The sequence below is a fragment of the Cardiocondyla obscurior genome, linkage group LG02, assembly GCF_019399895.1.
Source record: "Cardiocondyla obscurior isolate alpha-2009 linkage group LG02, Cobs3.1, whole genome shotgun sequence".
NCBI classification, from domain to species: domain Eukaryota; kingdom Metazoa; phylum Arthropoda; class Insecta; order Hymenoptera; family Formicidae; genus Cardiocondyla; species Cardiocondyla obscurior.
In genome coordinates, this window is record NC_091865.1 from 6,030,527 (window position 1) to 6,044,315 (window position 13,789).

A 13,789-nucleotide genomic window follows, 5' to 3' on the forward strand; every position below is an offset into this window, starting at 1 on the left:
CCCCTGGGATGCCATTTTGAGATCCCTCCGGCGGCATGGAATACCCGAGTACCTATGCGCCGCCGTGAGGGATTATTTTAGAGGCAGGTGCTGCGCCTACACAGACCGCGATGGGCGGCTGTGTAGGCGGCAGCTGCACTGCGGTGTGCCCCAGGGTTCCGTGCTAGGACCCCTCCTTTGGAACCTGGGGTACAACGCAGTGCTGAATACGGCCCTACCCCCCGGCTGTCAAATCATCTGCTATGCAGATGACACGATGATTTTGGCCGGGGGGGGGAATTGGAGGAAGGCCCAAGCTAGGGCCGAGGTGGCCGCCCAGGCGATCCTGGCGGCCATCAGGAGGATCGGGCTGAGGGCGGCCACCAATAAAACCGAGGCCATCTGGTTTTATGGCCGAGGCCAGGGCTTCCCTCCAAGGGACGCCATCAACATCGATGGCGTCCCGGTGATTCCCGGGCCCACCGTCAAATACCTAGGTCTGCACCTGGATGGACGGTGGGCCTTTACGGGACATTTTAGGGCGGTGGCCGAGCGCGTCACGAACTTGGCCACCGCCTTTAGAGGGATCCTCCCAAACCTGGGAGGACCCTCTAACGCAGCCCGAAGGCTGTATGCCAACATGGTGCGCGCCGTGGCCATGTACGGCGCGCCCGTGTGGGCCAATGATCTGGCGGCCAACAGGATGAGCCAAACCGCCCTGGAGAGGGCCTTTCATCCTGTGGCCGTCAGAGCAAGCAGGACGTACAGGACCGTGTCCGCCCGCGGCCACGGTCCTGGCAAAACTGCCGTCGTTGCAGCTAACGGCGGCGGAGCACTCGCGGGTGTACAAAAGCACCCGCGAGTATCAGCGGAGGCACGGGGTGCGGCCGACTCCGTACATTAAAAAGAGAATGAGGCTGCACCACCGTGCCTTAACAGTGGAGCAGTGGAGGGCGCGCTTGCGCGCCCAGATTGAGAAAGAGGGCGGGCGCGCATTGTGCGCCCTCGAGCCAGTCCTGATGGACTGGCTCGACCAAGCGGGAGGGACCTCCTTCCATGCGGCGCAGGTAATTACAGGGCATGGCTGTTTTGCCAGCTACCTGTGTTGCATTGGAAAGGAGGTCACAGAGGCATGTTTCCACTGCGGGGCACCTCGCGACGACGCCCAGCATACGCTGGAGAGGTGCCCCGCGTGGCAGAAAGAAAGGGATGAGATGGCCGAGAAGACAGGGCAAGACCTGTCTCTCTCGGCCATCATAAGGAAGTGTCTGGAAGACGAGGAGGGCTGGAAGGCCTTCCTCGTCTTCTGCAGCCGCGTTATGCGGCAGAAGGAAGACGCCGAGCGGGAGAGGAGGGGACAACCGGCAGCAAGGGCGCCGCCGGCGCCAGGTCCCCCCCCTCCTGCCGCACCAGCAGCAGCAGCAGCGAGGAGACCGCGCGGCGCGGTGCGGGGGAGGCGTTTACCTTCACCTTCTCCGCCGCCGAGCCGCGCGCATCAGCAAAGGGCCAAACAGGCCCCAACGGGCGCCACATGCCCGCGCCGGGTTGGAGGTAGGGGACGGGCGCAAGCCTCCCCCCTCCTTCCTGGCCCGGACACAGGCGCCCAGACGGTGCGAAGGAGTGCGCGACTTTTGGCGCGCGCGCCCCCAGCACCGTCTTGACAGCAAGGGGTGGGGGACGGGGGGTCCCCGTCGCGCCAAGTCGGCGCGGCGGGGGCTTTCTCCGCTCCTCCCGCCCCACGAGGCACGGGGTCGGGTGCAGCAGGGGAGCTGCCCCGAACCCGACCCGAGAGTTATGTCGCTGCGGCGACACCAGAGAGGCCGGCCCGCCGTAATAGTGCGGGCCCCGTCGCCCTAAGTTCCGTGGGCGGCGGCGCGGGGGACCCACCCAAGCCACCGGGTGGGTCGGTGCCGAGGGGGTTGAGATGTATACGACCGTGATTCCTCAACCCCCTCACCAGCCATAGGCACCAGAGCGGGCAAAAGTCAGGTTTTAGCCGTGTATGGGACGTTAGATAGTCCGAGTCCGGCATAACCCGTACCCCTTCCCCGGGGGTGCGGGTATCCGTAAAGAGGATTTCCTGACTATAAAAAAAAAAAAAAAAGAAAAAAAGCCTGAACAATGCTGTTATAAAAAAATCACAAAAAATACAAAAATTACGCAAAAAAATAAAAATACAAAAAAAATTAATTGATATAATTAACCGCACGGAACCCGAAGCGCTGCACAATGCATCACTTGCAACCTCGAGAATTTAATTTACCGAACGGTCCGAAGGCGGTTCGTCGCCAACGGGCAGCAGCACGACCTTTACGACGGTCCGCACCAAGGAAGAGGCCGCGGTGCGGACAGTTACCACGCGGATGAGGCCGTCGTCGCCCGGATGCACCTGTGTGATTCTTGCGAGAGGCCAGCGCGCAAGGGGGGAACTCTCGCATCGCACAAGGCACAATTGTCCCACCTGGGGCGGGGGGACGGGAGTCGCCCATTTTGGCCTTGAAGCGAGTCCGTGCAGGTACTCGCTCGACCATCGATGCCAAAAATGATCGCGCATTTGCACGACCAGCTGCCAGCGTGACAAACGGCCAGAAGGGACGTCCAACAGAGTGGGCTCCGGAACCGCCAGCGGAGCAGATCCCACCAGGAAGTGGCCCGGTGTGAGGGCCGAGACATCGTCTGGGTCGTCGCTCAGGGGGGCGAGGGGGCGCGAATTCAAACACGCCTCGATGCCGGCTACCAGCGTGGTCATCTCCTCGAAGGTGAGAGTGGCGGTGCCGACCACCCGTCGAAGATGGTGTTTCGCCGACTTGACGGCCGCCTCCCAGAGACCTCCAAAGTGGGGAGCGGCGGGGGGGTTGAAGCGCCAAGAAATGTGCTCTTCAGCCAGTGCTCGGTGAATGCGTTGGGCCTCACGACTGCTGGCTCAGAACATCTCGCGCAATTCTGCCTCCGCACCTGCAAAATTCGTCCCACAGTCGCTGTAAACGACTTGCGGGAGGCCACGCCTGGACACGAAGCGTCGCAGCGTGGCCAGAAAGGCCTCAGACGTGTAGTTTGACACCACTACAAGGTGCACAGCACGGGTGCACAGACAAACGAATACGGCAACGAAGGCCTTGTGAGCCTTCCGCCCACGGCCCTTGCCGGCCCGCAGCATCAACGGCCCAGCGTAATCCACGCCCGTGTGCTGGAAAGCTCGAGACGGCCTCACCCTAGCCGAAGGAAGGTCCGCCATGAACGGGGCCGGGGCCGCCGCCCGCCATCGCACGCATGTCACACAGCGGTGAATTGCCTTCTTCACCGCGGCTCGAGCGCCGGGAAACCAAAATCGCTGTCGCAGAAGGCCCAGGGTCTGTTGGATTCCACCATGAAGAGCGCGCGCGTGGCAGGAAGAAATCAGCAATGTCCCCAGGTGCGAGCTCCGTGGAAGAATGGCAGGGTGCTTCTCGTCGTATGATAGAAGAGAGTGCCTCAGACGACCGCCCACTCGTAGAACACCCTGAGGATTCAAGAAGGGAGAGAGTCTGTGACTCCAGTGAGCTCTGGGGAGCGCAGCGCCAGAAGCCACAAGCTGCACCTCTCTCTGGAGGAGGGCGGCCTGAACGCAGCGCACCACGGCCAGCAGCGCCCCGCGCAACTCTTCAGCCGAAAGGCCCGGCGACTCCGCGCGAACGCCGTCCCCTCGGCGCCATCGGAGACACCAAGCCACGACGCGAGTCAGCCGTGAAAGGGAGGAAAAATTGGTGATCCATTCGGGCTCCTCCACATCCGAAGCAGCGACCGCGGCATGCACCGAGCTCCGAGCCTCGGGAAGAACCTCCTCCGCCACAGCCTCCTCACCCCCCGCTCCCAAGTTCGCGTCCGTGGACAGCCACGCAGGGCCTCGCCACCATAGGGACGAGTGCACCAGCTCGGAGGGAGACACCCCTCTGGAGGCGCAATCCGCGGGATTCTCGGCGCCCGCCACATGGTGCCACCTCGCCTCGGGCAGCGTGAGCTGGATTTCCGACACACGGTTGGCCACGTAAGTTGTCCACCGCGATGGATGACGCCGGATCCAGCCGAGCGTCACAGTAGAGTTCGACCAGAGGTGGATGGATTTGGGTTGAAGGTCGAGAAGTCCTCTCACGTGAGCCACCAATCTCACGAGCAGCACCGCGGCGCAGAGCTCCAGTCTCGGCAAAGAAACCTGCTTGAGGGGGGATACCTTGGTCTTGGCGGCCACCAAGGCCACCGTCCAGCTTGACTCACCGTTGGCCCGCGTTCGAAAATAAACTACGGCAGCGTACGCCCGCTCCGAGGCGTCGGCGAAACCGTGAATTTTGACCTCCCGCAGTCCAGACAGTCGCATCCACCGCGACACCCGCACCTCCTCAAGCGCGCCGAGATCACGTATAAAGCTGCACCAGCAATCTCGGTCATTGTCCGCGAGCGGAGAATCCCAGTCAAGGCCACGCAACCAGAGGCCTTGAATAAACGTCTTCGCACGAATTGTGACAGGTGCCAGCCAGCCCATGGGATCGAACAGCCGAGCTGACTGCGATACAACGGTGCGTTTTGTCACGACGTCCGTGGGCAGAGTGCGCACCCGAAACGAGAAAACGTCTGGAGCGGGATGCCACTGCAGGCCCAATGCAGTGTGGCAGTCCTGCGGAGACCATGAGCGAACTCCTGGCCGCGATAAGTCGCCCACCGGTACTTCCCGCAACAAATCCTCGTTGCTGGCTGCCCACTTTTTCAGCGGGAACCCGCCCGCCATGCACAAAGCTCGCACGTCCCTGAGCGCCGCTGCCGCCTCGTCCACAGAATCTCCGCCGGCCAGAACATCGTCGACGTACGTGTCGCGCCTAAGAACCGCCGCGCCCAAGGGATAGCGCCATCCCTCGTCCTCCGCCAATTGATGCAGCGTGCGAATGGCTAAAAACGGGGCACACGCGAGGCCATACGTGACCGTATTTAGCTGAAAGGTGACCACCGGAGAATCACGGTCAGCGCGCCACAATATTCGCTGCAAATCGCGATCCGCGCGATGCACCTCAATTTGCCGATACATCTTTTCGATGTCGGCCGTAAACACCACGCGATGCCGACGCCAGCGAAGAAGCACGTCAGAAAGCGCGGGCAGCAAATTTGGTCCCGTAAACAGTTTATTATTGAGCGATTCACCGCCGCTCAAAGCCGCCGAGCCGTTGAAGACGACTCTTAGTTTGGAGTCCGGACCCTCCCCCTTCAGCACCCCATGATGAGGCAGATAGCAGACTGCAGCAGGAGCCTCGGCATCGCTCACGCGGGTCATGTGACCCAACTCCTCGTATTCCCGCATGAAAGCGGAGTATTTCGCGCTCAAGGATGCGTCCCGGCTAAAGCGTCGCTCCATGCAGTGCAGCATTCGGAGCGCGAGCGCCCTGGTGGGCTCCAGGTTTGACACATCGTCCGCGCAGGGTAACCGTACCGAGTAGCGACCGTTCGCTTTGCGTTGATGCGTTCGCGTGTAGTGTTCCTCGCATTTGCGATCGTCCGGGGACGCTGCCCCGGCTGCAGGCGTCGTCTCCGCCTGTTCCCAGAATCCGCGGATCAAGGCAGCGAGCGAGTCATCCGTCCCACAGTGCAAGGCCACCGCCGACGAGAGCGCAACCGCACCGCCCACCGGGCCCGACACGATCCAGCCGAAGATCGTTTCCTGCGCGATGGGATCTCGCGGGGAACCGCGTCGCACTCCCGAGCGCAGAATCATAGCGTACGCGTCCGCACCAAGAAGAATGTCCGTAGGATCGGCGGACATGAAGTCCGGGTCCGCCAACGGTATCCCCCGAAGATGAGGCCAGTCGCGCGCCACCGTGCTGGCCAGCCCAGCATAAACGGTAATTCGCGGTAGAATAATCGCCCGACACGATGTCTCCGATCCCCCGCACCGGGGTGCCATTCGTAGCGTCACCACGCCCCTCGCCGTGTCGCACTGCCGTCCGCCAACTCCGAAGATCGCGGTGCTTGATCGTTCGCGAGGCAAACGCAGTCGTTGCACCAGCGCCTCGGTGACCATCGACGCGTCCGAGCCTTGGTCAATGAGCGCTCTAACGTGGTGCTCGTTGCCGAAATGATCGCGTAAGGCGATCCGCGCCGTGGCAAGGAGAACGGTTCTCCTCCCCTCCGCGAAATGACACGAAGCGGTCGCGTCAGTCCTGTCCGCGACAACCGCACTCGCGCCCGCCCCCGGCTCCGTCGACTCATGGAGAGCCGTGTGGTGCTTGCCGCTGCACACCGTACACGTGCGGGTAGAGAGGCAGTCGGCCACCCTGTGACGCCCCAGGCAATTCCAGCAGAGGCCAGCCTGCACAACGAAGGTCCTCCTCTCTTTCGGCGTCTTCTTCTTAAAAGCCTCGCACAGCATGACGAAATGGTCCCGGTGACACAACGCGCATCTGTCACGCTCGGCCTTCGTCTGCGCCGTCTTCGCGAGATGAGATCGCACGGGCTTGGAAGAGCGATCTCCGCTCTTGGTCTCAGGCCGCGCTCTTTCCACCTTGACCGCCTCCAGAGTATGCAGCTGCTTCTCCAGAAACCTCTTGAGCGTAGCGTACGACGGGGTGTCGGACGAGTCGCCAATACTCGCCTCCCACTCCCGCCTGGAGGTCGGATCGAGCATCTCCACGGTAGTGAAAACGAAAAGATCCTCGCTCGAGTGTATGGGCCGCCCGATGCTAGCTAATGACCCGACCGTGCTCGTCATCGAGAGGAAAAGTTTCCTCAGTCCCTCCGCCGATTCCGTCCTCAACTTAGGCAGCGAGGTATACGCCGCATACGCCGACCGCACCAGCAAGCGCTGATTATCGTAGAAGCCGGACAACGCGTCCCACGCCCTGGCAAAATTATCTTCCGTCGTGGAGAATTCATTAATAAGCGACGCGGCTTCCCCCTTCACACCGACCTTAAGATAATGCAATTTCGTCACGTTCGCCAAAGCAATATCCTCAACGATCAGTGTTTGAAACAGATCGCGAAAGGACGGCCACTCTTCGAATCGCCCCGAGAACTTCGGTATCTCGATCTTAGGAAGAGTCGTTCGCGGAGGCGCGAGGACCACAGTTCTCGGCGGTCGATCGACCACCCGATCCGCAGTCAAATCTTCCTGCATCTTGAGCAACTCTGCTCGCTGGTCAAGATACACGCCTTCCGCGACGTCTATAACGCTTGAAAGATGATATTCATGTACCTTCAACGCTTCCCAATGCGATCGTCGAAGCTGATCGTGACGCTCCTCGAATCGGTCCCACTTCTTATCCAAGGCCACAATTGCAGAGGCCAGCATTGGGCCGGTTCTTCTGGCGGCGCCGACCTTTTTAACATTAGCCACGGTGCGACTCATGCGACCCTGAAGCTCCCGCTGATCCTCAATAAGCGCCTCCATCCTTGCGGTTGTCTGCTTTCGATGCACTTATCACCGTACCGCACTGTTGCTCTTTCAAATCCGGCTCGAAGGACCATTAAATGTGTGAAATGACGGGTTCAAAACAATTTCGGTTTTAAATCGGTTATATTTAGTCTCTTTACAAAAGAAATGTTTGTTGTGCGCGACGGCGTCGCAAAAACTCTAAACGTGCAGCACGCGATTAAATCGAGACACTTGTCTCACGATACTCGACGCGTCGAGAAATGACAAATCGCAAAAAACGGGGAATCCGCACTCTGTTTTCAAAACGACTGTGTGGCGACCAAAGAAGCCGCTCCTTTTATACCGAGAAAAGGCCCAGAATTTTCGGGAAAGTGCCGGCGCCGATAACACGCTATTATGAAGTGATCTAAATCGCTTCAGGTGAGTTTACCGGCGTGACCGCGGCATAAACAGCGTAAAGGTGAGGTAACACGATGCTCACCACGGCGTGTTAAACATATTGTTGCCGAGGCTGGCGTTGAAGCCAGCTGTTCGGCACGCGGGCGCGGCGTGATCCACGCGACATCGACTCGCTAAGCGGTGACCGCGACTGTAATTATTTTCCTTTCCGAACACAAAGTAATTAAAATTTTATGTTTATTTTTTGTTAAGATATAAAACAAAATTATATTTTAAAATATATACTTTAATATAAATTATACATATTTGTATACAACTTTTATTCAGATGCAAATAAAATTTGTTTTGTCAACTTATGCCTATTTCTTATTGGTTTTATTATTTCTTGCGTATAAAATTTCGAATATGAATATAATCTTATTTTCAGATATCGGTATGCTATAGCTGTTATCAATTTTATTTTGTGTGGTATTTCTACTATGTCCACATTTTCACAATTTTAATCGGAAAATATCTGATTATTTAACGTTAATATATTTTTTACACGTGTTATAATTTTTAAATCTAAGTTTTTAACAGTAAATATTGATAAATTATTTGTAATTATTTTTAATTGCTTTTCTGTTTCTAAAACAATTTTGTAGACATTTTCGAATGGCTCTACTGATCCACTTTTATTACACTGATAGAAAAATTTTGAAAAATTATTCCATTGGCTATAATCGTGCTCTATGTTTTTTTTAATTAAACTTTCCACATAACTATGGCAATCAATGTTTTTTATTTTTCTTACTATATATCCACAAATATAGTATATTATATTGTTACGCACGGCGACTCAGGCGGCGGTCTCGCTCACACTAGTTCACTCCGCTGCAGCGCTCTCACTCTCTCTCACACTCACTCCGCGTCACTCCCGCCGTGAAAGAAATAACTCAGACTTAGAAAAGAACTGATTTAATTATAACCTTTGCGTAACAACGTCGCCCGTCAACGTCACGGGTCAGACTCACAAAATTCTCTTTTTAAACAAACAAGCTGTCCCCTAGCAACGGGTGACAGCTAACTTGAAACTCGCGAAATATTCGAAACGTAGCTCTTCATGCCGAACGTCGCCGAGCTCGGACTTCACGCTGCTCCCTAACGGCGGGCTCCGCGCCGTTCTCTATACCGGGCGTAACAATATTATCTTGGAGATTTTCAATATTAATTTTTTTATTGTTATTATTATTTTTATCTGCCTAATTTCATCATCAAAATCTGAAATATTTTCATTATAAAAATTTGTCTCCTTCCTTTTTTTTCCACGTAAAATTAAATACAGATCCGACGGGATCATTATCTAATTCTAAACAATTCGCGCTATTACTATTGTTTTTTATACTATTCCGCAATAAAATTTTTTTTATAATAAATTTAAATTGTAGCGTAGTTGGGTTATTGTTATGACCACTATGACTCCTTATTTTAGCAAATAATAATTCTAAATAATCTTGTGAAAATTTATATGACAATATATATTTGTAATATTTATTAGATGAAAATAATAATTCTTTAGACACAAATAAAATTGATTTAGCAGCTATCGTAAGGCCATAAAGAAATGTTTTTCTATTAGATAATTTAAGAAATTTTCCACCTTTACATTTCAACATAAATAAATATTCTACACTTTCTTGAACCATTGCTTTCTGATATTGAAAATTATTTGTTGAAAGAAGCTGTTTAAAATGTTTTCCAAATGGATTTCTTGTATTTAAAAAATTGAACAAGCGATCAATTACAGTAATAAATTTAACAGTAGTTTCACTATTTTCAAACTCTTTATGACCTTCATTTTTTAGAAAAGTGCATTCGCAACACTTGAACTAAATGTATTTGTTGCAAATCTGACTTTTATTTTATTCTGTTTCCAATAAATGCATTGAGAGCTTAACTTGTTTTTTAATTTAAATGTTAAATTCTTTTGAATATTGTGTAAATACACAATATAACTCCATTTTATAGGTTTGTCATTATATTGAAACTCTCCATAATCTGCAAGAACGTTTCTTGCTAATTTTAACATATGACATGCATCTAATATAACATATACATTGTATTGCTCGGTAGGATGTTTAAAATAGTTTACTATGTCTTTATAATTAAAAGGAAAAGGCTTACATCCTAATATATTTAGTGAACTAATATTAACAGATTCGCCATCACATGTTATGGATCTAACTCTTAACTTAACTTCTGATGTTAATATTAATGCAGTTTTAATTAATTCCGCTAAAGTAGTTGATAACATACCATTAAAAAAAAAATATTTAATAGGCCATTTCCATTTGCCTTTTAAGCTGACTATCATAAATACCAGTGCTTCTTATGCTTCCATTTCTTTACCTTCAAAATTCAAGTTATTTCCATAGTCACAATAACCAACATATTTATGTTCTGCTTCATTCCAACATAACTGCTGCCGTATTGCCATCCCATCAAATATTAAGTTACAATCTTTGTCTTCTTCTGGTATTTTATGTAAAGATTGTATTACTTCCGAGAAAAATCCTGGATTGATGTTTACTGTCGAATTCCAATTTCTTAATGATGTTGGATGTGGTAACATCATGATGGTTCTGTTAAAATATTGAAAAATAATAATTTTTAATAAAATTATAGTACAATTTACAAGTTATATTAATTACAATTAAAAATAACATTAAATAGGAAAAAAAAGAAGAGGAAAGTGAAATAAAAAACCTGCAATATCTATAAGCCTTCGGGGAATGATAATGTAAGGTCACTGCAAACTTCTTAAGATCATCACTATTACGTCTTCCATGCAAACGTTTACCTTTATTTTTAGTTTCGTTTTGAATTATGGGTAAAATAATGTCCGTAAAATTTTGTTCTAGTATTTCAGAACTACTTTGCTCAATTAAGTATTTTGATTTAAGATGTTTAATTAAGCTGTATATATTTTTAATTTTGTTCTCTCTCCTTTTAACTTTTCTTGTTAAAAGTTTATATTTTAAATTAGAAGCTACTAATTTTTCTTTCCATATTTGTTTTTCTTTTTGTAATATATTTTGAAATGCTTCAAATTGTTTTTTTTCTTCTTCTATATGTTTTTTATTTTGTTCATATTGTAGTTCTTTTAATTGACTATTTTCTTTTTTTAATTGCTTTATTATGGAATGCAGTTCGTCATCATGTTCCAAAGGCCTTTTCCGACTTTGTGAATTAAAACCTATGCATACATATTATTGTCAACTAAAAATTCCTAAATAAATACATAGCAAGTAAATTATAATATGTTATTGTATAATTACCTAAAGTGGTATCTGTTGACACTGATTGAATATTACTGCAATCGTATTGCGTTTTTTCTAAAATTGCAGTATCGGTTAAACCTTGGACAGTATCTAAATTTTATAACAAATTAAAATAGAAAATATAAATTTTATTGAAAACAACCACTTACACTGATATATTTATTCATACTAACCTATTTCTTTAGAAGTAGCTGGAACAATAACTTCCTTTGACTTTTTATACAGGGTGTCCCAGATTAGTGGACGATGCCGAAAATGATAGGTAGATTTAATCGAATTAAAACGAAAAGTCCTGTACCATTTTGAAAAATTCTCAATAGTTTTCAAGAAAAAAATTAATTTATGTACGCGTAAAAGCGACGAGGAAGCGTGGGCTGAGTGAGCGCGACAGACGACGGTGCCATTCCTAGTCATTCGCCTGTTGCGCTCACTCACGCGCAGCTTTTTTGTCGCTCTTAAACTTATACATTTTATATACAGGATGTCCCAGACATAACGAAGGATACTGGGAGAATAGATAGAATTGATTGAGACAAGTAGAAAAGTCCTGTAACATTTTGCAAAATTCTCAACCGTTATTGAGAAAAAAATTAAAATGTATAAATTGTATAGGCGTAAGAGCGACAAGGATGCTACGCGTGAGTGAGCGCGACAGGCGACGGCGCCATTTCTAGCGATTCGCCTGTCGCGCTCACTCACGCGCAGCATCCTTGTCGCTCTTACGCCTATACAATTTATTCTATAGACGTTGGTGCCTTTCCTCAAACTATTGATGAAGTTGATGGGACCCACATTCATATACCAGCCCCTAAAAAAAATCCAGAGGCATACGTAAACAGAAAAGGATATCACTCTATCCAAGCTCAGGTTTGTTTCTTAATATGTATAATAATTGTAAATTATAGAATTGAATATTGATTACATATTGTTTTTGTGTGATTGCAGATAGTTTGTGATCACACGCGTCTTTTCATACATGTACACGTTGGGAGCGTTGGATCTGTACATGATGCGCGTGTCTTTAGATTGTCGGGTCTACAAAATTACGTTTCAGACCCAGCAAGATTTCCGAATAATACTCATTTAATAGGAGATGCTGCTTACCCTCTTTCAAAACACTTGATGGTTCCATATACGGGTAATGGTCACCTGACAAATCGCCAAAAAAATTATAATTATTGCCTTTCTTCTTCTCGTATGGTGGTGGAAAGAGCAATTGGGCTACTTAAAGGGAGGTGGAGAAGTCTTCTTCACCATTTAGCCATGGGATCTCTCAAGCGTGAAACGACCCGTTTTGTCGCGGACACCGAATATCGCTCTAGCGAGCCGGTCCCGGAGCGCTCGTCGGGATTCCAGGATTCGCGTGAGAGGGTCGTTAAATGCACTCGAGATTTAAATGGAATGATGAACTGAGTTTATTATAATTATGGAAATATGTACAAGTCGAGAATGGTTTCGTGACGACGATTGAATACAATTAACAAAAGATCGCTGACGCGGTTGACGGCTACGCGTTTACATTTAGTACTTTCACGGCAATACGCGGTCGGTCGCTCACTCCGCCGAGTGAGAGCGTCGTCGGCGCGAGCGGCGGGAGTAAGATGGAGCGCGGTGTTTACGCGGAGCGTTAACCGAAATTTGAAACGGCGTCGCGGAACACTTATATGACGAACGCGGAAGATTTCGACGGACGAATACGCGAGATAATGGGAGGTCGATAGGAGGGTGGCGCCTGTACGGTGTCGATTTACCGAGATAGCTCGGTCGAGGCGGAGAGATCTCTACCCCGGTGTTCTCGACGGCGCGAGAGTATCGTGAGGATGCCGCGCGTTAGTACGACTTCTCCTGGGACCGAGAATACTCGGTGGAGACAGAGTGAACTCTACCCCTCGAGCCGGAGAGTACGTAGCTAAGGTGCGGACTAGAGTGAGCACCAGGAGTGCCTGGTCGAGGCAGAGCGTGCTCTACCCCGTGACAGTTTATGCTCGGAGTCGGAGTCGATGTTCGCTCGGAAGCGAACGGACAGAAACCGTTCTTTACCGCTTCGGCGTCGTCTTTTTATACGTAAAAAGGTAGGCGCCGGGGGTTCGCGGTAGGACGCTTATCGCTCGCGGCGATAGGTTTTTTGTCGCGGCGCGGTTCGGAACGAGGAGCCGCGGTGCCGTCGGCTCCCTCGGGTTTGTTCGATTCTTTCCGCGCGCGGAACTTAGTCGCGGAACGGCTCGTTCGTTACCTTTGAACGCACTTACGGCGCGCCGCGTTTTTGTTATCTTCGCCTGACGGCTAGTCGGTTCGGCGGCATCGGCGGGTCGTCGGCCGGAAATGATGCACCGTCGGGGTGCATCGTTACAAGCGTATACCCTATTATTTTATTGCATGTTGTGTATTGCACAACATTTGCTTGCTCAGAAACGACGAACTGGAAGTAATATTACCAAACAATGCAACAATAGATACAGCAGCACGTCCAGAAATTGGAGAACATAACAGACGTGAAGAAGAAATAAAAAGAAATATTATTTGCGAAACTCTACGTATGAGATATACATAAATAATCAGTGATATTTTCTACTCAACACAAAAACAAATAGTAAGTATTATTCATTTTCTGTTTCTTTAATCTATCTTGTGCATTTCTTAATTATTGCATTATTTACAGATAATATTGTACGATCAAGACACAATGGATAAAAAAGAAGTA

The 13,789-nt window shown here is 49.9% G+C and overlaps 3 protein-coding genes across 3 annotated transcripts; 2 read left to right on the plus strand and 1 right to left on the minus strand.

Annotated features, from left to right (window-relative positions):
• The first annotated feature begins 256 nt into the window (after positions 1-256).
• LOC139113037 (uncharacterized) lies at positions 257-883 on the plus strand. Its single transcript, XM_070673933.1, has one exon. It carries the CDS (start codon positions 257-259, stop codon positions 881-883), a length of 627 nt encoding a protein of 208 aa, XP_070530034.1.
• Positions 884-2,902: 2,019 nt separating this feature from the next.
• Positions 2,903-7,384, minus strand: LOC139113045 (uncharacterized). Its single transcript, XM_070673940.1, has one exon. It carries the CDS (start codon positions 7,382-7,384, stop codon positions 2,903-2,905), a length of 4,482 nt encoding a protein of 1,493 aa, XP_070530041.1.
• A 3,950-nt stretch (positions 7,385-11,334) lies between these two features.
• LOC139113054 (putative nuclease HARBI1) lies at positions 11,335-13,789 on the plus strand. The gene is made up of 4 exons (XM_070673943.1): positions 11,335-11,350; positions 11,834-11,955; positions 12,034-12,384; positions 13,442-13,789. Exons 1-4 carry the CDS (start codon positions 11,335-11,337, stop codon positions 13,637-13,639), a joined length of 687 nt encoding a protein of 228 aa, XP_070530044.1. The 3' UTR covers positions 13,640-13,789.